This window comes from Malus domestica, chromosome 06, assembly GCF_042453785.1.
Source record: "Malus domestica chromosome 06, GDT2T_hap1".
Taxonomy (NCBI): domain Eukaryota; kingdom Viridiplantae; phylum Streptophyta; class Magnoliopsida; order Rosales; family Rosaceae; genus Malus; species Malus domestica.
In genome coordinates, this window is record NC_091666.1 from 1430121 (window position 1) to 1454539 (window position 24419).

General features: G+C 37.3%; 3 protein-coding genes and 1 long non-coding RNA gene across 15 annotated transcripts; 1 reads left to right on the top strand and 3 right to left on the bottom strand.

The window, feature by feature from the left end:
* Window positions 1–311: 311 nt before the first annotated feature.
* On the bottom strand, window positions 312–4844 carry LOC103436761 (uncharacterized). Of its 3 annotated transcripts, none has more exons than XM_008375212.4 (4): window positions 4406–4844; window positions 3395–3727; window positions 2138–2317; window positions 312–1096 (listed from the first exon to the last, which is right to left on the bottom strand). In XM_008375212.4, the coding sequence occupies exons 2-4, from the start codon at window positions 3635–3637 to the stop codon at window positions 446–448; spliced, it is 1074 nt and encodes a 357-aa protein (XP_008373434.3). In that variant the 5' UTR covers window positions 3638–3727; window positions 4406–4844; the 3' UTR covers window positions 312–445. The 3 variants fall into 3 exon arrangements, with proteins under 3 accessions (XP_008373434.3, XP_070679445.1, XP_070679444.1); XM_070823344.1 differs by lacking the exon at window positions 4406–4844 and adding an exon at window positions 4330–4347; XM_070823343.1 differs by lacking the exon at window positions 4406–4844 and adding an exon at window positions 4145–4268.
* Window positions 4845–12069: 7225 nt separating this feature from the next.
* On the bottom strand, window positions 12070–13014 carry LOC103401475 (NDR1/HIN1-like protein 12). The gene is made up of 2 exons (XM_070823345.1): window positions 12185–13014; window positions 12070–12130 (listed from the first exon to the last, which is right to left on the bottom strand). Exon 1 carries the CDS (start codon window positions 12868–12870, stop codon window positions 12256–12258), a length of 615 nt encoding a protein of 204 aa, XP_070679446.1. The 5' UTR covers window positions 12871–13014; the 3' UTR covers window positions 12070–12130; window positions 12185–12255.
* A 1178-nt stretch (window positions 13015–14192) lies between these two features.
* Window positions 14193–18721, bottom strand: LOC103416044 (alkylated DNA repair protein ALKBH8 homolog). 10 transcript variants are annotated; one of them, XR_011581890.1, is made up of 9 exons: window positions 18264–18721; window positions 17579–17680; window positions 17388–17474; window positions 16602–16727; window positions 16131–16421; window positions 15816–15881; window positions 15685–15719; window positions 14479–14665; window positions 14193–14394 (listed from the first exon to the last, which is right to left on the bottom strand). XR_011581890.1 is itself a non-coding variant. In XM_070823348.1 (9 exons), the coding sequence occupies exons 1-8, from the start codon at window positions 18564–18566 to the stop codon at window positions 14608–14610; spliced, it is 1068 nt and encodes a 355-aa protein (XP_070679449.1). In that variant the 5' UTR covers window positions 18567–18721; the 3' UTR covers window positions 14193–14394; window positions 14604–14607. The 10 variants fall into 10 exon arrangements, 8 of the variants coding, with proteins under 8 accessions (XP_070679449.1, XP_070679447.1, XP_070679450.1 ...); XM_070823348.1 differs by having other exon boundaries at window positions 14604–14665; XM_070823346.1 differs by having other exon boundaries at window positions 14193–14478; window positions 14604–14665.
* A 4279-nt stretch (window positions 18722–23000) lies between these two features.
* Window positions 23001–24153, top strand: LOC139197243 (uncharacterized). The gene is made up of 2 exons (XR_011582476.1): window positions 23001–23071; window positions 23957–24153. It is a non-coding gene; the product is annotated as an uncharacterized lncRNA (long non-coding RNA).
* Window positions 24154–24419: the final 266 nt, after the last annotated feature.

Below are 24419 nucleotides of genomic sequence, written 5' to 3' on the forward strand. Positions count from 1 at the left end.
TCACCATTGATTTTGGCAACTCGAATGTGCTTTGATCATCGTCACCACTGATTTTGGCGACTCGAATGTCCTTTGAAGCTCAAAACACAATCGAGTTGCCAACATCACTGATTATCGAATTTGTGGACGTAGGGTTTGGGAATCCTGTGTCGAATTAACCCCAAGTGGCGTTCGAGAGTGAAGGATGCTTGTGGGGAGGAGGACAATTCCGGCACTCAGTTGGATGTTGAGAGCTGAACGAACACGAGGAGTACGCCAAAATTGACCCATTTCTCCGGTGCTCATTCGAGGGAACTTAACAAAACAATGCATGCGCAAGATAAAATCATATACTGTAGAGCAACCTTTCAACATACAAGCTCTCAAAACGATTATATACAAAAGACCATCGTCGAATTCCAAGGGCTATATAGTACATGCCAGTGTATGAAAAGGAGAGACAGACTTAAGCTAGGAAAAAAGAGAAACCAAGCCAGCTCAACGCTCGGTCGACAAAATTTAATGCCAATGGAGCCACCATATGCGCAGCCTTCGGTAATGCCGGGTAGGTAAGTGTTCCAAGTATGAACCAGTTGAAGCTTAAGAGAGCAACAGCGTCGGTAGCAGGTCTATTCCTTATGGTCGAGAAAAACTGAACCACGCTCTTGAGCGACATACCAACCACGAAGAAGAGAGCCACGACAAGGGGCATGCAAGGGTCTTCAGCTTGCCAAACGATAATCCCAACCACAAATGATAACACTGCACTGAAAAGACTCTGTTTGACTGCAATACCCCTTCGCTGGTAAAAAAGTTCACTCATATCTAAATTTCTGAGGCTGATTTCAGGCATAACAGGATGTATAGGTCCACTGGATACTGGTTCATTTCTTAAGGTTTTGAGCAACTCCATTTTAGTTTTGCTTTCGTCCCCCCATGTATCTTTGTGCATCAGAAGGTCTTGACGGATGAATTCACTTCCATCATAACGGGATTTCCATGATGGGATCCCAATTGCTGTACTCTGGGCATTGCCCGTTTGTTCTCGACCTTTATCGTTCCATCCTTTGCCCTGAATTTCTTTTAGCCGCAGATTTTCAGTTTTCAGATCGTGTAACTGCCAAAGAACATAACAGGGTCAGCACTCAGTGAAGTATAAAATGGGACATAGTAATGCATATATGTATAGAAAGACAGTCTAAATTTGCATTGCAAGCAACGTAATGACCGTGTCTCTTGTTGTGTCTTGTTTAAGAATTGAGAGACAACGCACCTATCTGTTTGAACATAATGTAGTGTAGTTAGGGTTTCTTGTTTTCATTTTCAGAAGTAAGAGCAAAGTCTGTAAGTGGTTGATCATTGAACTTAAATTAGTATCAAAAGAAAAGCGACCCAATTTTCCAAACAGCTCGGAAACCACCTAGTCATCTAACACCACAAAAATAGTAGACAATGTTTATTGCAAAACTGAGATACTCGTGATAACATCAAACGATCAAACAATTTTCAACGTTTGCTGATTTTGTCATTGATAACTGTTAAATGGGATCTAAGAACTAGATGGTGCAGGGTAACCACAAGAATAAGATCTCTTTTGGTTCTCATCAAAATGGACTCTCTTAAGAAGGGGATTCTTAGTTTCAATTGTTAAATTTAATCATTACAAGAAATATAGATTCAAATCGACAATGATGTTATTATTTCCGCATAAAAAGGTGCAGGCTCACACGTACATATTGGCATGAACTTTTTTTTTTTTTTTAATCTAGTGTCTCCGGGTCTTTGACCCGACTACTCACTAGGCCACCCGCCTGACCCCACAACATTTGGTAGGCAAGAAACTCTAGCAATTGCTAGGTGGGTACCTTGAGAGGTGTCGAACCCCAGACCTCTTGGTAACAAACCAAGGGCCTGACCATTAGACTAAACACTCCTAGGTCATGTCCTTATTTTGGATCGCTAGATATTGGCATACCAAACACCAGAAACAGAGAGGACACGCAAAATTCTTGTTCCACAAACTATCCTAGAGAAGTTACAAGTTAGAAGTGTTTAGTCATATCTGATAAGAAATACATACATAAAGTGCAGCCAGAATAGTCGAATGCGGTTTTTGCCACTAGCTCAAGGCATGCAAGGGGATGATATAAGTCATTACCTCGCTCACTAGCAGATCAGTTTTGGCAACTGCCTTGTCATGTTCCTCTTCAAGTTCTGCTAATATCAACTCCATCATTCTTTGTTCTTTAATGGCTGTAATTAGATGCTCCTGAAGTTCTTTTCTATCCCATTCTAGATTCTCCAACTCAATTTGCATATCGTGTAAATGTTTTTCCAGCTGTCAACACAACAACATTCCTCGTAGCTTAAGACATACTGAGAGAAGATGAAATTTAGGAACCATAATACAATGAGGAAAATAACCATCTAGCAGATGAAGCGTAAACAGATGCAAAGTAACTAAGAGCCAAACAACTGGAAATAAACATCATCAAAAGCAAGAGCAGACATAGTAAACGAACAAAAGCCATCACCCTAGTCTCCAGCTAGAGCACAAATCATAACCATCCATTATCTTTGACACACTTGATTTCAAATTGGAGTACCTTACAGAGTCTCGTAATAAAAGAGTTAATCCCTTCGACCAAAAAAATAATAATAATAACAGACGGCTAATTCGTGTCACTATGACTATAAAGTCAATCCAGAAAAAGGACTCAAGAGAAAACAACGGTAACATTTCTAGTCAGGTTTCTCAAACCTGAAAAGAGGCACAAGAATGACCCCACACTATACGCATGCACACATACACACAATCCTTTTGCAAACTTTCAGAGTTAAACAAACTGGTAGTAATATGCAGCAAGTGATGTATCAGAGGTACAAGAAGGTTAGCACTCTCAGAGTTTATCTCGTAGTTTCTATACATTGTGTCACTCGTCTATAATTTTTGTTCCTACTTACTTTTCTTTAGAACCGTTTCCTAACCCTGTAGTCATCGTCCTCCCTCATTGGTTCATGGCTCTTTCAATGGAAATTAAACATGAAGTAAAATGAACTACAGGAGTCCCCTTTTCTCCTAAACGTTTGTGATCTGAAATGAATAAAAACTTACAAGCGTGAGATTTATTACAAAGTTATGCTCACATCACACAAGCAACAAAACAACATACAAAATAAACAAACAAAAATTTATAGTAAACCGTTCATAAATGGAACCAAAACAAAAAACAGAATGGGTGAGGATGGGATGTTTCTGAATGTAGTTACATGCCAACATACCAAAGCGAACCAAAAGAAAAACACACAAAGTGAGAATCTTCGTACAATTACATGTCAACATGCCAGTCTACCTTTTCTTAGTCAATGTCATGCTCAAAATAAGTAAAATTCACAGAAAGCAGATAAAACCAACCTGCCTCTCCCTCTGTAAGGCAGTCAAAACACGCCCGGGCAGAGATATAAGTGCCAAAGTCCATACCATGATTCTCCAGAATATGTTCACATGGAAGCAGACTGCTGCGCTCAACAAATCCATCCATGCATGAATGACAATAAAAGTAGTCTTTGTGCCAAACAAGCATAAGAGCTTCAAAAGTGAGAAAGGCCGAGTCACCAAGATTATTGAGGTAGTTATTAACTCAGAAAGCAATGCCATCGCATCGACCGGTATTAGTGCCTTTTCTAATCAATTAGTTTGTCACAGTTTGCAAGACATGATGTAACTTATTTTTGAGTTCCTACTATCCTGCAGAATCAATGAATCCATAAGAAAAACGAAACAAAAGAAAAAACAGAAACAAAACTAAATAAATAATTGAAAAGGTTCGCAGAAATACAGATCCGAATTTCAGTTCTAATGACGCGAGAGATCTCAAAAATTTATCGACTACACGTCCCATAAACTTTGATAACAAAGTGTCAAATTTTAACAATGCAAGTGGTGGATGCCGCCTTTCTATTCAAACCACTGGATTCCGAGTTCAAACCCTCCCACTCCCCTTAGTGTCTTAGTGTAATTTAGAGCAGTAATATCTTCAACCTCAGATCGAATCGAATCGAATCGAATCGAATCAAACTACTTCGGACTATATTAACTAAAATGAAATGCACAAGGAAAACCCAAAAAATTAAAAACAAAATAAAACAGAGTGTTAAATCATACCCAAAACTGTTAACCGGAAAAGTAGCAACAGACCACAAAAAATTCCATCTGGGGAACAAATATGTGAAAAACCCAGTAACCCAAATTCCTTCAAACCCAAAAATACCACAGAAGCATGCCGAGGAACCATTAAAAGCACATCCATTAGGAAATTCTTATGAGAAAAAACGAAAAGAAACTCTAACCGAGAATTTTCGGATAACCAATGAAACGCAAAAAAAGCAGAAGACGATGGCTACAGAAGAGGAAAAGAACACTTACGCAGCAGGGCGCAGAGAGTGCGAGTTGAGCTTTAGAGAGAGAGAGAGAGAGAGAGAGAGGATATGTGCAGGGCTTGTTCCTATCAAAAGCAGTTGCGGGAATGCAGAGGTGGCAGCAGGAGCATAGCCAATGAGTGACACGTTTTCGGTGAAACATATTGGGACTTCAAATAGATCGAACTTCCCTCATCCAATATTAATCTCCTTTCTAAGTGCAAAATTACAGAGTTTGGATCACTCGGTGACATCATTCGTTGCAGATTTCTATACCTGGAAAGTTGGTATCAAATTTAAAATTTTGGGACGTTCGAAATGGAGCAAAGGGAGTATCAAACCCATGTATTTGCTAGTCTCAAAGCATAGCATGTGATTAAGTAAAAAAATAGGAAGTACGCTTTGGGAATGGAACCTTGGAGTGCCTTCTACCTCCGGGCACACATGCTATGTTATATGCGAGTTTCGTTCTTATACGTATCGTTTGGTATACAAACGGGATGAGACAGAACCGGACAGGACGGAATAGAACGAAGAGGGAGCAAAAATGTCCTCAAATGGAAACAAGGAGGAAGAAGAAGGAGACGGAGAGGTTATAATTTTGTGTTCCACGGGTCGTTCCAGGGGTGAGGCGGGACGCAACGGAGTGGGACGAGGAGTTCCGTCTCACGTTTGATGCGCCAACAATTCGTTCCACATCCGTGGAACACAAAATTATAACATCTCCATCTCCTTCTTCTTCCTCCTGGTTTCCATCTGAGGGCATCTTTGCTCTCTCTCCATTTCGTTCCGTCTTGTCCCGTCCCGTCCCGTCTGCATATCAAACAATACCATAGCCTTCATGCTAAAGGAATTGTCAATCACCCAGAGTTCGATTTTTAATTTAAGAATGAAGGAAAAAATACAACAAAAAAATTAATAACTACCTATTATTGTGTTAAGAATGAATGATGGTGAGTAACGACAATTTTTTTAGACCACAGAGGCTAAGATAGGGGGGACACATTTTTCTGGAACATTTTCTTAAGGTTCACTTTATTTCTTTAAGGATTTTAGCTGTTTATATTTCAATTCAACCATCATAAATTATCCTTTAAAAATAATTAGACAAATTTAAAACTATTAAAATATTTATTTGCAATGAAAAAAATTTGACGAATATGGTTCCACATAAACAAAAAAAACACTAAAATGCAACTGGCACTTTACCGAAATAGCTGAAAGCAATCATAACTATGCATTCTGATGCAGAATTGATTCCCACTTATTCACCTTCCTCCTACCAACTAAATATTAACCCACTAACAATATCCTTATATTAAAAAAAAACTAAATTAACTACTTGGAACACGAAATTTCCTATGACAAATGAAATAAGAACGCGTGCACAATAAATTATTTCTGTTAATGTAAGGTTTAGGGTTTTAATCCTCTGATTCAATCTCCATGACGCAAAGTGTAGGAGTAGGGTGGTTGATCCGACTCTCGTAGTGATTTTACCTCGAATCCACTAATGCTACAAGGATTTGATTTGTGGCGTTGGAGGAACCAGGACATGTAGTGATGCTTTATGGTTCTTCCCAAGTATGGCTAAGAATGTAGAGAGCTTTCTGAGTCTTCTAAGCGTGTAGAGTGTTCGAGAATTTAAGTGTGGTGAGGATTGTGAGTGTGAGCGAGGGCCTTTCTTTGTCTTGGAGGGTTATAGGCTCTCCAAGTCTTAATCGAGGATTGATTTAGTTCTAATTTTGGACTTAATTAATTGAAAAAATAACTAAGACTTGATTTAAGCATTGCTCATGAATTACTTTATCAAATAATCTTTTATTTAAGTCAAATAAATTTTGAACAAACGATATTATTTATACTAAGGGGGAAGAGGGGCTTAGCTAGTCTCACAATGGGCTAGCAATAATGTGGTTCGAATTTGCTTTTGACGAGAATCAAATCTAAGACCTCTCATTTACAAGTGAAAATGAAAGATAATGTGGTTCAAATTCGTCTTCGCTAGAATCAAACCTAAGACCCTCTCACTTACAAATGAAGAATAATATCACTATATCATAGTATTAAGTGGTTTCATAAATTTGCATTTTGCTGACATCGTGTTCGCCCCTCCGAAAGATATTACATGTTCCACCACTAGACCGTAGTACTAAGTAGCCGCTCTATGGAATGTTAAATGACAAAAGCAGCAGTTTGCTAGAACATCATAATAATTAAGACAATATGTCGGTGATACAATTCGTTGCAGGTCAATTCTATAAAGGGAAGGTTCACGTCAAATTTGGATTTTGGGGTCTATGAAATGGAGCAAAAGGAGTGTCGAGTCGATTTGTTTCTGGCAAGATCAAATGGATATATTAATCTCAAAGCATACATTGCATGTGATAAAGTAAAAAAATGGGAAGGCCTGCTTTGGGTTTGGAATGCCTTCTTCCGGCACAAATGCTCTTTGAAACTCTCAAGAAAAATCAGATATGGATATTTTATGGCAATGGTTTTTTAGTTGGTAGATAATAAGTGTACAAAGATAATTACAACTGAAAAACGCAAAAATAAGTAGATGAGATTTAATAGAGTACTGTCCTGTTGATTCATAATGTAATGTCATATGAACAAAAGTTAACATTGTATTATTTAATAATATCACACTGATGATAAATTTGTTCCATGCGAGTTCTTATCAGGATATTTATAATTGGCTCTGCAGCTCTGCGCCCAAATTATCTCATACAGATATGTCAAATTGCTCTACCAGATTCTTCTTTGTGGAGACACTACTGGAACTAAAATTGTTGACTGTCATGGCCTGCCGCGGTCAAATTGCTCTGAAAAAATCAAGTTCCCTTCCTTCTAGTAAGGAAAATGAAAAAAAAAAGTTGTTTCTTGCAGAAGTTTTATGGTGAGCGGTTAGATCTTCATTCTTGTGTACCTTTCCAAGCTGCTTGCGTTTCAGTCTCTTCACACTACGTATGTGAGTTCAGTTCATTTATATTTTTGGAAATCCAAATATATGAATGAATTACAAGTACTTTTACATGGTTATTTTACCGATGTCCGACAACAAGCCTATGTACAACTTGACTAGTATATACATATATACAAGTCACAACACTTCTCATTAAATTGGAGCAAATATATCACGCATGTCCAACTTGTCAAGCGAGTTAGAAAACACACTACTAGACACAACCTTAGTAAGCAAGTCAACAAGTTGATTTTCAAACCCCACAAACGAAAAGCAAGAACTCTAGCATCCAATTTTCTCTTGACAAAGTGCCGATCAATCTCCATATGTTTTATACAATCATGTTGCATCGGATTATGAGCAATCTCCATAGCAGCCTTGTTATCATAATGGAGATTTATAGCACCCTTGGGTTTAAACTCAAGATCCCTCAACAATTTCTTCAACCACAACAATTCACATACATCATGGGACATAACATGAAGTTCAGCTTCTCGCTTGACCTAACAAATAGTTTCTGTTTCTTGCTTCTCCAAGTAACCAAATTACCACCTAGAAAAGTAAAGTATTCATATGTAGATCGTCGATCAATAACAAAACCCGCCCAATATGCATCTGTATACCCTTATATATTCAAATAACCATTCTTAAAAGAAAAAAACATAGTCTCTACCAAGAGCCATCTTCAAGTACCCTCAAAATACGAATTACCGCATCCATATGAACTTCACTAGACAAGTGCATAAATTGACTTACCACACTAACTACACAAGCAATGTCATGGTGAGTGTGAGACAAATAAATTAATTGCCCCATAAGCCTCTAATATTGTTCCTTATGAGTAGGAAATTGATTTGGAAAAAGCCCAGACGATGATTATGCTCAATCGTAGTATCAATAGGTTTGCAATCTAACATACCTATGTCAACCAACAATTCAAGACCATAGTTCTGTTGAGATTAAAAAAAAAATTATCATGCTTGGATCTTGCAACCTCGATTCCAAGAAAATACTTCATTATTACTTTGTTATCATTATACTCACACCCGTCATATTGAACTTGATTATCACTTTGTTTGTGAAAAGGCGACACTTGGCAGTCATTAAGTTTGTTATATTTCCTCTACTGATCAGTCAGCTGACCTTACCAAAGCTCTTCATCAACACTTCCATGTTCCCTATTCCAAACTTGTCTAATCCAACTTATCTAGTTTGCGGGAGTGGGTGTTAGAAGAGTGTTAATTAAACAGGAATCATCTCCGTAATTTTAAGAAAGTTATTTGATAATTGTATTTATTTTAGGATTCTTCCACTTATGACTTTTGTCAAACCCTATATATATTGTAACCATTGTAAATTATCAATTAAGGAGTCAAATTTCTACAATACCCAAGAAGCACACATCGAAGAGCACACACATCAAGTTTATTCCATTGATAAGAATAGATGACATACACCACACCTTAGGAGGAAGTTTGGATACAGAGACATGAGAGACATGTTTTTGTAGCACATCAAGCGTCTGAAAATCCAGAACCCAACTTGGAACACCGTTGATCAAATACAAACAGCCATAACAGCATGCAATATACAGACTTATTCAACATCAAGGAGCGATCAACCTCCACTTTTTGAAGATTCTTCCGTTCGAACAAACCATTTTGTTGGGTGTAAGCGGAGTAGTCGTGTAGTGAATAATACCCTGGTTATAAAAGATGCATGCCAAGGTGTTATTCACATATTATCCTTCGTTATTAGACTTGAAGACCTTAACTTTAGTTTGAAACTGAGTAGACACCATTGCACAAAATTCTTGAAGAAAAAAAGGGATATCACTCTTATTTTTCGTCAAGAACACCCAAGTTAATCAAGTACTATCATCAATAAAAGTAAAAAAAATAGCAAAATTCATTCGATGGACCCCACACATCAGAACGTATCAAATCAAATGGTGAAGCAAATTTAGAATCACTTAATGAAAATGAAGCACGATGACTCTTAGCCATGACACATGTTTCATACTTGAACATTGAATAACTACAACTGTGAAACAAAGAAGGAAACTGATGCTTTAGATAACAAAATGATGGATGTCTCAAATGTCTATGCCACAACCCAGTTTGATGTTTGTCATCCACCTTGACACTTTAGAACTCTATGATTACTTGAACTTAAAATAGCTGTATCGTCCAAGTTGAATTATATTTTGGAATTTTTTTTATATATTTCATTAATTTCCAATAGGCTAAATCGTGAAAATGGTCCCTGAGATTTGTATAACACATCATTTTGGTCCCTGAGATTGTCCACCATCCATTATTTTCGTCCTTCCGTTAAAAACTCCGTTGAGTGTCCCGGAGCTCTTGGCCGGAAGTTTGGACAATTTTCAAAATTTCATAATTCAATCGTTTCTTAACCAAATTTGACCCATAATATATCAAAATGAAGATAGAAAAGTATATAATAAGATTATACATATTTAGAAGCCCAATAGTTGCTGGAGATAGCCGGAAAATAGCCTCAAAGTTGACTGGTCCGAGAGAAAACTGGAAAACTCGCCGGAAATTGGGTAAATTTTAAACGTTTATAACTTCTTCAATAATCAATGAAATCGAGTGATTCAAGATTGAAAATCATACTTCTTGACGAGATGAAGATAATGGTACCTTTTTCAACTACTAAATCGCAATGGTTTGGCCGGAAAATGGCTCGAAATTGGATATCTTGGTCTCGAGTTAGCCACTTTCGAGCCCTTTTTTTTCAGCCAAACCACCGTGATTTAGCCATCAAAAAAGGTTCCAATCTCTTCATCTCATCGAGAAGTATGATTTTCGTTTTTGAATCACTTGATTTCGTTGAGTATTGAAGAAGTTATGAATGTTTAAAGTTTACCCAATTTCAAGCGAGTTTTCCAGTTTTCCCTCGGACCAATCAACTTTGAGGCTATTTTCCCACCATCTCCGGCAACCATTGGGTTTCCAAATAGGTATAATCTTATTCTACACTTTTCTATCTTCATTTTGATATATTATGGGTCGAATTTGGTTAAAAAACGATTGAGTTACGAAGCTTTGAAAATTGTCCAAACTTCTAGCCAAGAGCTCCGAGACACTTAACGGAGTTTTTAACGGAATGACCAAAATGATGGATGGTGGACAATCTCAGGGACCACTTCTATTGATTTGATATCTCATGGACCAAAATGAGGAGTTATGCAAATCTCATGGATCATTTTCGTGATTTAGCCTTTCCAATATGGAATATACATAGGAATTAGAAGCATTGTTACATGATTATTTTGCTGATGTGAGGCATTAAGCCTATTTAGAACGTAATTAATATATACATACAACTCGCAACAATGTGTATAATGTACCTTTCTCAAAACCCAAAAGTAATGACAATTAAGTTCTATAAGTGTGAATAAATGGTTGTTTCGCCGATGTGAGACATTAAGTCTATTTACAACTTACCAAATATATACATACAACTCGCAACAATGTGCATGATGTACCTTTCTCAAAACCCAAATTAATGACAATTAAGTTCTATAAGTGCGTATAATTTGCCGAGTTGCTAGCCAATGAGTTGTTCAGTTTCCACGTATTATCAAATTGGTCTAGGTCATAGTCAAATTGGTTATAGGCACACCATTGGCCTCATTCATTAGTACCACCTCGAAGCAACTCCAAAAGACCTCCAAACAAAAAGCCAAGAAAAGGCAATCACAAAAGCAAAATAAAGAAAATAAAGGTGCTTTCTTTAGGCCCCATTTACACAGATTTCTGGGTATCTTTAGTTGCTTCTAGGTAGCTTTACCATCTTTTTGCTTAAATTGCACGATTGTCGTGGGTGCCGTCAGCTTGCCACTTGATTACTGAATGCCCAAAGCTTCATGTATTTCGCTTCTTTTCTTATTGCCTAAGGTCATCCTCAAAGTTATATCCTAGCCAGGAAGGGCTATATCTTAATCAGCAAACATGTTACTTTCAGGTAGCTCTCAGGTTGGCCACTTATACCCTCGAGCATGCTGCTTTTAGTACTATGACAAAGCCTATGTGGAGCCTTGTGGGCTTCCTATGTCTTTTTACCTTTTTTTTTCTCTCCAATTAAACTAAACCGTTACAGTATAGTCCTGCATTAGAGGAGGTGAAAATAATGTAACCGAGACTGCACCCAAAAATAAAACTATAGGGATCTAAAACATAGCCTTCTCTTTGGCCCTTCATTGTTGCTGGTTGAGGACTAAATGAGCTTCTCAATAAACATTCCGAAACTAAATACAAGTGTAAACATTTTTAAGAGCTACATTACCAAATCCATCATTTGATTGCTGAAATCTTGATAAAAAAAGTTTTTTGGAAAATTAGCTATAATAAACATATTTTTCATTTGATTTGCAGAAATGAGTATTTTTAGTAATGACGACATATTGATTATATATCAACGACATAAAGATGACATACCGATAACACAACGATGATATAATAACGACATAATAACCACTAAACTTTTTTTTTTGCAACTAAATGTTAAAATATGTTTATTACAGCTAATTACCCAAGTTTTTTTTTTTATTGCCTAAGGAGCTTCTTATAAAAGTTGTGTTTGTGCTCTTCCAATAGGTTTATGAAATGACAATTAACCCTTTCTTCTTTTTCCCAGAAAGTATAAAAGTTTATAGGATCAATTATATGTAATCGTTACTAAAAATTGATTATTTCTGTAATTAAATCTCAAAATGTGTTCATTGTTGCCAATTGCCTGAGCAGGAGAGAGATAGATGAACAAGAAGAAAGAAGAACTTAATTTGTGTACATAAAAACTGAAAGATAGTAATTATAATATTATAAAGAAAAAGAAGGAAGAATTAATCTATTGATTGGATACTATTTTGCCCTTGAGCTGCAGGGAGAGCGTATGTAGGTTCCATTTGAGGGATGAAACTTGAGCTGACAATTCAAGTGAACCCAGAACTTCACTGAACCAAGCAGCCCTACTCTCCACCTTGCCCTCAGGTTCCCCTTCAAGTTAAAAATAATTTTGTCCCGCTTCAACGAAATGTCGACTTGATCCATCAGCTCCGGACTCAGAGGAATCGACGATGATTGCACCAAGTAATGAAAATCAACAGAACTATTTTTCTTGACTTCAAACGGATACGCCACCAGCTTGGCAATGTTCAGCCCTTGGAAGCTTAGAATGAAGCTCGTGTCCGAATACACTGCGTGCGCTTTGGTGTTGTCGTTCTCCGCCCTTACCACAATGGTGATCTCCGTATCAACAAGACCGGCCACGGAGTTTTGGAAGTTGTCGAGATGAGCGGAGGTGACGGTGATGAAAGGCACCCTCGGATGGATGATCATGTAGCCGACAAACACCGCGATGCCCGCGATGATCACGGCTATGGCTATAACGGTGCAGATGATGGCTGCAAACCAAACCAAAGGGTGTGTGGTTCTTTGGTGATGCGGACCATGGATTAATTTTTTTGGTTTTGTCATTGAGGGCCAACCCGAAGAGCGACAACATATAGGGCAAGAGTGTTTCGGGGTTTTACGGGCAGCTTTATGTTGGATCAGGTGGCGGTGGTGGTGAAGATTTTAGGGTTGAGTGGCTTCCCCAAAGACGTGGAATTCAGTTGAGGTTGTTCCTAGTTCTTAATGGTAGGGAAGGTTTTGGTATCTTACTTTCCTTGTTTGAAAGTATTTGTGTTGTCTGTATTTATCATATTATATAAATATCATATATATATATGAAATATTTTAAGGGAAGAGATTTTTATTTTTTTATAAAAATAGGGATTAGTTGTGGGGTCCACATTACATCGAACTTTAACGATCCAAACCGTCTATTTTTCAAGTTGCACCTCATAGATCATCCTTGCAAAATATTAGCCAAATCGGAAATGTTTAAAACATCTAATTGGGTTCAAAGAAATTAATGAATACTTTGTTATATAAAAAACAATGAAATTTTATCTTGATAATTAAATAGGCAAATGGTTTTGGATTGAATTGAATTTTTGCAAGGATGATCTATGAATCGAGACCTACAAAATAAACAGTTCGGATCGTTGAAGTTCAATGTAGCGTGAGCCCCACACCTAATCCCTATTTTTTGAAAAAAAATGAAAATCCCTATATAGATATATATATCCATCTAGGTATCTTGCTCACTACTTTACTCTTATAAAGCAAAATATACCAAACTTGCATTGCTACGTACACTTGTTGCCTTTCAACTGTTTGCAGATGTGCCAAACATTAAACTTCATGTACTATGTAATGTAATATGACCAAGAATCATACAAAAAACTGTATTCCATACGTTCATTCTTTTACGATTTTGATTCACCTTTTGCGCTTTAGAATAATAATCACTGTTGGATCTGTGATACATGTTACACAATATTTGTAGAGAGACTCATATGAAAACCCAATATTTTTCATTTTCTTTTTAAAATATGAAAAAGATAGATGCACATACAGAAGTTGTCTTCACTTTTATGTGCCTCCTTGAGAAAAGAAACACAAATCTCCAACTAGAATTTTGTAGAAATTGGCTTGATCTTTCCCTTTTGGGATTGGCCTTTCTTTTCTTGTAATTGGTCGGTTCTTTGTCTCATAAGTTCATTTACTTACCTACAAAGAAATGGGAATGGTATGTGTACCCCCATAGATGTGATATGCACACCCATATGTCAAAGTCTATTATACCCTTTGTAAAATGACTCAAATCACTTAATTCCATTTTGAAACTCAACAATTATGCTCTAGCAATTGCTTTAAGCAACAGGATTTTCCAATTTTCAGAAAGAAAAAAATGGCCAAAATATTTCACTTGATGTTTTCTCCTCAGGTAAATTTCGACAATTCTACAGTATAAGAAATTGTTACACCAATCTGTAAATGCTTCGGACAACAAAATCTAAGTTTGTCTTCCTTTTTTCGTGATTTCTACTCCTTGTAAGACCAGCAGCGAACTTCGCTACATGGATTGCCATTTACTGATCCTGGAATTTCATCCTACAAAATCATACGCGGGATCATCGATTGCTAAACTCTTTCCTTGAAGATCTAAGCGACCAACTATTAACAACACAGGGTTACCTGTTCAGAGATCAAAGAATCAAGTCCGCTTAATCACCTTAGACCATGCTAACCATCTCTTATGAAATAAAGCTATTGAATGAAGCAGAATTCAAAACAACATCTTCTACCTTCAAGAAACGTACCCATTTAATCTCTGAGAGTTGCAATATTCAGGAAATTCACATTGGCAAGGACTTGTTCTAATCTGAAAAGCACGAAAGAACTTAGTTTAACATCATAAATCTAATTATTAGAACATAGCGCAAAACTGGATGGCATGGAAACAATTTAAGGTATTGAACAACATGCACATGCAATGTACGCTGAAGGAGATTAGTTCGGTATTTAAATACAACTACGAACACAGGGGAAGAAAGGGAAAGCAAGGAACTCAGTTGAAGCACTTGAATTCACACCCACACAGCCATTCAAGTACGGTAGCAAATATAAGAAGTAACAAATAAATTGATGATATTTCATTAGTGCACATATTTGCTCGGTTCTTGCAGCATCTTCAGTCATAATTTTAATATATCACTAAACAAGTTTATGTATCCTGATACGTGTTATATCATTGAAGATATAGCATGTATACTATGTGCCAACATATGCTACATCACTATTATGACAACAACGGTGATTTAACAATAACAAAATCAAGCATGAGTCGGAATGTTTTTTCTATACAACTATGTGCCCACATACATTAAGGCTCCTTATTTCTAATCAGTGAGAAAGGTAACCACATTACTGCCCATAACGGGAGCCATTTTGTTAGAGCCTGTGAGAAAGTCATATGATTCAATACAACAGCTTGTAATTTTATAGATTATTAAGATTACAAGCCATTGGATTGAATGACATCTGACCCCACATTGTAAACCAAAAACCTGAAAGCAATTTATAAAATATAATTTTGAATGGATGTGGGATCTTGCAAAGCAGAATCCCTTTTAACAAAATTCTATTTTAAGTTTGCACTTTTTTGCACTCTATATCACAAGTTCACGACATACATCAGTCTCTCTAAGCTATTGCACAAAACTATCATAACTGCCCTCCAGAATTCCAGAAAAGGCAACATTTTTTAATCATAAGTTTCCGAATCCAAACATAATATAAGTGCAAATGTGATGGTTTTCAAAATCGGTTATACGACACTATTGATGGATTTTTCATACATAAAAGAGGGTAATATATTAAAATGGCAATTGAGATGCTTACTCTGTATCGTCTAAGGCATAGCAATTTATTTCCTTCTGTAACTCACATTCAAGGATTCTGAGTATGAATTTGAGTTTCCACAGTAGCAGCCAAAATAAAAACAAAAGCAAAAGACTTTGGATGTTATGTACCTTACGAAGTGTGAACGACACCCTCCTTGAGCCTCGCCTTATCACACTGTCATTCACCATGTCAATCTGTGAAAGAAGCAATTAATGAACCTTTTCCATCAATGAGAATGACAATCCACCAATGTGTGTGTGTGTGTGTGTGTGCATGTGGTGGTGAATGGTGTGATGATGAGATGATTGTGTTCGATGCCATATATGTTCAATGGTAAGTAACATTTCTAACACATTCTTACAGTAGTGTAAAATGGTTTAGGTGATTAGCAGGCAAGACCCCAGCACACAACCAGTTGATAATTCAGAAAATATATAAAATACCTTATGGTGTGGAATGTAATGATTCCACGCGTAGCGCGCCTCCCCAGATAACAGTAGCATAGACCGAGGAGGAAGATAGATTGCCCTCCTTAAAAAATTTGAATTCTTTTCAGAACATTCCACTTCAAAATCAGAACTTGAGGAAGGTCTAGGAGGCAACCCGCCTTCCAGATATCTTCTAAACTCCATAATGCAAGGTCCTGCTAATGAAAGGCTGAAAATTAATCCCTCAAAAGCAGAATGGGTGTCTATATGTGGGGACAAACCCACCCCAGATGGGTACTCATTAACCTGTAATATAATAGTCTAGCTTCAGTATGCATATGATGATGCAATAACTCGTATTCTTAAGACATACTAGTTCATGACATTCCAATAATTTCATTGCAACACAAAATAAAAGTAAGAAAAAAAAATCTATTTTGTCAAATGAAAGAACAATCACAAATAAAGTGCACAATATATAGTTACCGTTAACTGGTCCAAAACAATAGCTTCATCATCCTTGCAGTTTGGAAGCATAGATATCCTTTCAAGTATAGGGGATACAAATCTTGGAAGTTCACCTAAGTTCTTTCTAGAATCAACGTTCCTGGTCTGTAGCACCAAGAAAATTAGAATTATACAGAAAGTCAGAAACGCTTGGAAAGTCATCCATATTCCTAACTTAATTATAGTCATCTAGTATTGGGTAACCCTTTCTTAAAAACAAAAAGAAAACAAAGAGTAGGAAAAACAACAGAATATCTAGTAAATATTCCAACACAACTACAAATCATTTTAGATTAAAACAGTGGATAGAACCCAAGTAACATCTTAAACTACACTGTAAACACGAGAAGAAACCACTATCAATATAACTGGTTTCAAGAAAAAAAGGAGATTCAGTTGTAACATTCCAATAGCATGCTTTATCATTGCTCTGTTTTAAACCAACTTCCAAATTCTTCCTCTGGTTTAACCAATTTCCTGTTTCTTGCTCTGTTTCAACCAATTTCCAAGTTGGTACTCTGTTTCAAACTGATATGGAAAAAAATATAATGGAATTTTGAGAATTTTGACAAATTCACGAGAAGAAACATTCCCCCACTCCCATGTTTTAACAAGTTGCATGGACTGATACGTCAAATGTAATGATTAGATTTCAAACGAGATATTGCTGTCCAACAAAATAATTGGATATTTTCACAATGGTGTAGTTTATGAACAAATAATCAAGTTTAGGAGGAGGCAAGCTGTGAAATATCTGAGGCTTACTTCATAACAAAATTCATAGCCATAATGTTGAACCCTTCTTTTCGAAAGATTATTCCAATGCCTTTCATCAACTGCTGCAAGTAACTCCTAAAGAAACAAAAATAAGATACATATATAAGGTGAAATGCGGAAAACTAAGTTGATGCCTCACAAGTTTAAAAAGAAAATGTATGTGGACAAGGAGTGAACACCTCCTCTTCTTTGGCAGTGACAAAGTCATGAAACAAGTAAAGGCCAGGAATGTTTAAATCTGAAGCCAACAAAGATACAGGAACTGAATCATTTGCTCGGCCCTAAAAAGACATCAAATATATTAATGTGAGAAGAAACTGAGGAATGATATACATACTCTGGGAAATCAATTTATGCATCAAAACTAATAACAAACAATTTGCGGAACCACGCAATGTAACGGTTTGTTTCTAAGCGGGAACCATGACATACAACATCACGGAAAAGACATTAAGGCTATGTTTGGGTAAGAGATTTCTCAGTCCCAAGAGATTGATGCCAAGTTAGTAAGGAAATGACAACAAAATGTTAGATAGAGGGGATCATTGCAAAAGGCATGTAAGAGCGATTTGTCAATGACTTATTTCAAGTAGTGATTTGCAAATCCCCGTCGCGTGCCTTTGTAATGTTCATGAACGTCATCTCTAATCTCCGCTATCTAACACTTCGTAGTTCATTCCTTGCTAACTTGGCGGCCACATTCCTTCCTAAAAGAAGCTAATTTCTTCAATACAATAAAATTAAATTAAAAAAAATACACACTATTCCTGCTACCCTAAAGATTCACCAGAACAATGATGAGCATCCAGTTTTACCAAATCAATGAAAACAACCCAACAAACAAAAACGAGTTGAATTCCAAACCTGCGAAGTGGGCTGAATCACAGAGTACCGAATGTGCAAGGAGCGCCCTCCAAGCTCAGGGCAAGGCCGACCGCCCAATGCATTCAAGGCGTTTTGGGCACAACCCTCTTCTGCAAAAGACACAACAACCCGAGCGCCGCTCTCGTCAGCCGCGTACACTCCTTTGATTTCACCGAAGGCCGCAAACACCGCCGCTATGGTGTCGTAGGAGAGTCCCACTGCTGGCCCACAGTTGGCCACGTATAGGTTGGGGCTCGACTGCCCTTTTCCTCCCTTCGGACGCCCAAATCGTGTTAAACCCATGAATGGTGTTCGCTCCACGGCAACTGCAAAGTTATCTCTGGATGTTTATGTCGTAGCCCTTTCCTTTTGAAAATTCTCTCTACCCCAATAATCTAATTAAAACTTAAGGCTAATTACCATTTAAGTTTGAGATGATTTTCAAAACGTATCATTCAATTTTCTCATCCAAACTGCGTATTAATGAAACTCTTTCTATTAATTAAAAGAGAGTGAAAATATATTTTTATCTTTAATCATAACAAAAATGTTAAGAACAGTAACGTAATTTACAAAACAAAATTTTACCTTTTTTTTTTGTTTAATGCTCATCTACAAGTGATTTTATTATCTCTAATTTAAGAAGAAAAAAAACAAACCTCCTTTCCTCTCTTCTCCCCCCCCACGCTCTCTCTCGCTCCCTTCCTCTCTCCTCAATTTTAAAAACAAAAGTCGAAAATTTGGCACATTTTATATGTAGGCATATACTAGTTTTAAATTATAAAGTTTTAAAATTATATCAAGTTAATGCATCTTCAATAGAAGATGTAATATGCTTGAAATTGCTACCTTACATATTTAGTTGGCTGAAAAACAATTCAATGACAGGGTGTAAAATATTTATTCACCGGAAGAGATATATAAAAATGAATATTTACATACTTTCGAAAGGATAAAAAAAAGACTGTAAATATAAAATCAAAAAAGAAAAGTAAAGTTTGGTACTTCATTTTACGATTCCAAAACGACTATTTGACTCTATACATGTACTTAGTTGTATGGAGAAAAGTACGAAGTTGGGAGAAAAAGATGAAACAGTAGAAAGTTTTTTGTTCAAAACAAAAGGATTCGGGTTGTGTGGAGTGTAAGTAGAAATATACTTTTAAGTTTTAAGCGATACTAGCATTCATGCACGTACTTACGCATGTGTAAAAGATATTTTTTAAATCACGAAGTATTATGTGCGACTTATACATTTTTAATGTATTTATATATGTAAATTGTTTTAATTTTTTTTATGCTAGTGGGTTAATAGGGGAGGAAAGGGATCCTCGTCAGGATCCGGAGGATCTCGTAATCTTATTCGTTCATCGTACATCGTGCGGTCAGTTTCGTTAGATATTATTTATATTTAATTTTAAATTTTAAATGATTTCTGATTGTACGATATACGATGAATGGACATGATTACGGGATCTCCTAGATAGGATTCTTTTCCAACAGGGGAAACCTAATAATCTAATGACTTTGGCCTTTGCCATTCATAAGCTACCAGGTAGCAAGCAATCACGGTATATATGATTGAAACATTTTCCCCTAAATCATATTATCTGCTCTTCAATATAAAAGCCCTTGAGATTTTCATCACATAACTTTGGTCCCTGAGATTTAAAATCAATAGAAGTGGTCCTTAAGATTGTCCATCATCCATTGTTTTGGTCATTCCATTAAAAAATTCTGTTAAGTGGTACTTGAGCATTTTAATGGAATGACCAAAGTGATGGATGGTGGACAATCTCAAAGACCAAAGTTATGTGTTATGCAAATCTCAGGGACCAAAATTATGTGTTATGCAAATCTCATGGACCAAAGTTATGTGTTATACCCTTAACTCAACGGAGTTTTTTAACGGAATGACCAAAATACTTGATAGTGGACAATCTCAGAAACCAAGTCTATTGATTTTAAATCTTAGGGACCAAAGTTATGTGTTATGCAAACCTCAATGACCATTTTAACTAAAAAGCCAATATAAAATAAGGGTTTGATTTGAGTGGGGTTGGCTTTTTGGCCTTTGTGTGATGATGGCGGTGAGCTTCCACTGCAGTAGCAAAATGGAAGACTAAGGTCATCTCCAACCGAATGAGGGTCAGAGGGCTCCCTTTAGCCCTATAGCCCTCCAAGAAATTAATATTTTAATAAACAGTGTCATGTCATATTTCTTACCATCTCCAACCAAGGGGTCAAGGGGTTATAGGCCAAATGTCACAGCCCGTCCCGGAATTATAAATTCCGAGGACGTGAAAGTACGAAAATAACCTTAAACGTGACAAGGTGCGTAAGTGTGAAGTTGGTTTTAATCTAAGTTCATAACTTTTGGTTAATTAAAATATCTTGTGGGATAAGAACTTAGAATTAGGTTTATTAATTTTAGTTAAGGACTGAGAAGGGGCCACGTGGGATCCCCATTCCTTATTTCCCTCCTCATTTCCCGTATACTGTCCTTCATACTCTCTCTCTCTTCCTCAGACCTCACTCTCTCTCTCTCACCCTCTCGAACACACGGGCAACCATCAAAACCACCTAAAACTAATACCAACGCCGGATTTAAAACCACCATTGCACTCCTGAGGACTCCACGATCACGTAGGTACCAGTTTAAGGTAAGTTTCACTTCGAAAACCCTAGTTTCTAAAGTTGCCGTGAATGTGTAATGTTCATGAGCTTTGAATTGGTTGTGTTTTAGGCCAAACCAAGCTCATAGTGAGCTTAAGGAGGTCACGAGGAGGCTCGGAGTGCCTCGTTTGAACAAAATGGACGTCGGGATCACTTGGTTCGAGTTTGGCCGGATTTTGGAATTATTGGAAATGTATGATCTCGTTGTTTTTAGACCCTAAAACTAGTCCAACGTGATAGTAGGTGTTTAGGGCTTCAATTTGGTATAAGGTACGAAAAATTTGGATGAAAAACGAAGGAGAATAGCAAGTTTGAAATTTTTCCAGAAACCGGCGAACAGTCGCCGGCGACCGGCGAATCGCCGGAGAAGACAGGGAATATTCTGTCAGTTTTGACGGAATATGCTAACGGCGTGACTGACGCCGTTAATTATTTAACGGAATATGCTAGTATTTAACGGAATATTCCCTAACTGCCGTTACTGTGCCGTCAGTGTGCACGGCACGTGGCCGCGCGTGGGGGGCGCGTAGGTCCGTGCCACCACAAATTTAAATATCGATATTATCGGCGAAATATCGCCGATAATATCGATTTTTTCGGTCGGCGATATTTTAACTGGTTTCCGTGGGGTTTTCGGCCAAATATCGCGATATTTGGAAATTATCGGCGAAATATCCATGGACGGTGGAATCGGAATCCGAGGCGACGTCGGAGAAGAACGCCGGAGACGGTGGGGCGATTCCCGGGCCGGTTTCGTCCCAAAAACCTTGCAAAAACACGAATCTTAACATGAATTTCACAAATATACATCAGATTTCACAAATATACAAATGATTCAAGGCAGGGTGAAGTCGGAGAGATTAGGGTTTAGGGTTTCATGGAATCTCACCTGACGAAGCGGAATATGAACGATCCTTGCTCCGCGGCGCACCTCTGACTTCGCCTGAGCCACGATCAACGGCGATCTCTGTGTGTGTGTGTGTTTGGGAGAAGAGAGATCGGAGATCTCTCTTTGTATGTGGGTGTTTGGGAGAAGAGAGATCGGAGAAGGGAGAAGAGAGATCGGAGAATGGAGATGAGAGATCGAGAGATCTCTGTGTGCATGTGTGTGTTTGGCAGAAGAGAGATCGGAGATCTCTGTGAGTCCGATCTCTGTGTGTGCGTGTGTTGGACTTGGATCCGATGTCAACCTGTGGAGCTCTCTGTGTGAGTGTGTGTGTGGGAGAAGAGAAGGGAGAAGAGAGATGGAGAAGGATGATCGAGAGAGAGAGAGACTGAGGAGCTCTCTGTGTGTGTGTGTGTTTGGAAGAAGAGAAGGGAGAAGAGAGAACGAGAAGGATCGAGAGAGAGAGAGAGACTGAGGTGTGGTCTGCGTGCGTGCGTTATGTGTGCGTGCGATGTGTTTTTGACAGTGATGATGTGTGTGGGTTCCTCCTGTCAGGAGGATAAACTCACTCAATAGTTTTACAATTATTTAGACAATTTCATGCAGCTTTTACAATATTGTGGTTCTAAAGTGTAAAATATTGTACTAATTCATTATATATAAATGATTATGGTGTGTTTAGACTTCTTTCATTAATTACTACATATTTTCTACACTCATAATGTTTGTCAGATCGCTATATAATCAACTTGATAATGTTAAATCCATCATGCAATGCATTTCCTTCCAATTTTTTGTGATAAACTAATAGATAATTGACTAAATAAACATCCTACAAAGTTTCAATAAAAATTTCCAAGTTTTTCTTACAATTTCCGTGGTTTCCATGTAATTTTTATCGATATCGATATTTTACCGATATTTCCATCGATATTTCCGTGTTTTCGGACTACCGATATTTCCGATATCACCGATATTTTCTTCCTTGCGTGCCACGTCAGGCGTGTGGGGGCGCGTGAGGACTCCAAAAATTATTTTAAAAATATGGGGATGATCCTGAGGTTGTGTAGGTCACAGTGGTATATTCATATACCCAATTTGAGCAATATATGAGGAGTTATTAGCTAAGAGTGGGATTATGCGTTAAATAACGTCAATTTGGTTACTTCTCGTATAGGCGAGGATTATACGGACGTTGGGCATGGCTAAGGGAGGCTCAGGGACCTTCGACACGTCGATGTATTCTGTGAGTGGGCAGTTTTGTTTTCCGTCTATATATATATACTTGATGTTTTCCCAGAAATTGAAATTTAATGAAAGTATGCTTTAAATGCAATGTATAAAATTATATGAAAAGTATATTGAAATGTGAATTGAGATGCCATGCATAAAAGTATATGCAAAGTATATAGAAATGTGAATCGAATTGCCATGCATGAAATGATATGAAAAGTATGAATTGAGATATGATGCATATGTATGAATTGGTGCGGCGGACGCACAGGTGAGTATCAGGTGAGTATTTAATTACTGATATGATGATGTTGATGTATATTGAGCTCAAATCCTGCACCATGGTTTAGTGCTTATAGTATTCACCGCATCGCACGCTCGCCTTGGATCCAAGTAGATGCTGGTCGCACAGTCCACGCGGAGTGGGTGCGACGGGCCAGTCGAAGAGTGTTAGTGAGATTTCGACTGGTGGGTGACCTTAGATTATGTGCACAGATGATTGATGAGAAAGCACTAGAGCGTAACTTGTGTGCAGAAGGCCGGACAGGTCACAGAGGTGACTCCGGCAGAGTGAGAGTGATAGATTTTGAGCTCTAGGTTCAACCGTACAGGGCTATTAGAGGGCCTCCGGTTGATTACTTTCTTGCACTTGATATGATTATTGTTGATGCATCCATACTTAACTGTTGAATTAGACATGGCATGGCATGATTGATAAAGAAAAATGTTGAGATAGTAAAAAATGAAGTTTTGAGAATATATATGTATATTTATATTTTACATTTCTGGGAAAGTATACAGGTTTTACGGAGAGGGGTTACAACGTTTTGAGAAATGTTTGGATTTGGAAAAGAATTGTTTTACTGACCCACTCAATTTTGGTTTTGCGCCCCTCCAGGTTCAGGAATCACAAAGGTGTGGTGACTACGAGGAATTCGACGGTGTTCTGACAGATTGGACAAAATTAGGACTCACCTTCGGGTGTATCAACTTATAAATTGTATCTTAAAGCTTCCGTACTATGTAAATGGTTACGTCACTCTCACGTGACGGCCAGCATGCCCTCCTTCGGGACGGGGTGTGTCACCAAACATAGCCTTATAATAAAAAAAAAAATCATCTCCAACTAAGGAGGCCAAAGGGTCATAGGCCAAACATAAATTATTATTTTAATTGAATTAATATGGTTACTTAAATTAAATTATCTTATTAAAATAAGGTTTTTAGACATATTAAAAACTACAACAACTTCAATTTAAAGATTCAACTACTTCATTTTAAAAACTACAACTTAAATTTAAAGACCACAACTTCAATTTAAAGACTACAACAACTTAAATTTAAAAATTACAACTTCAATT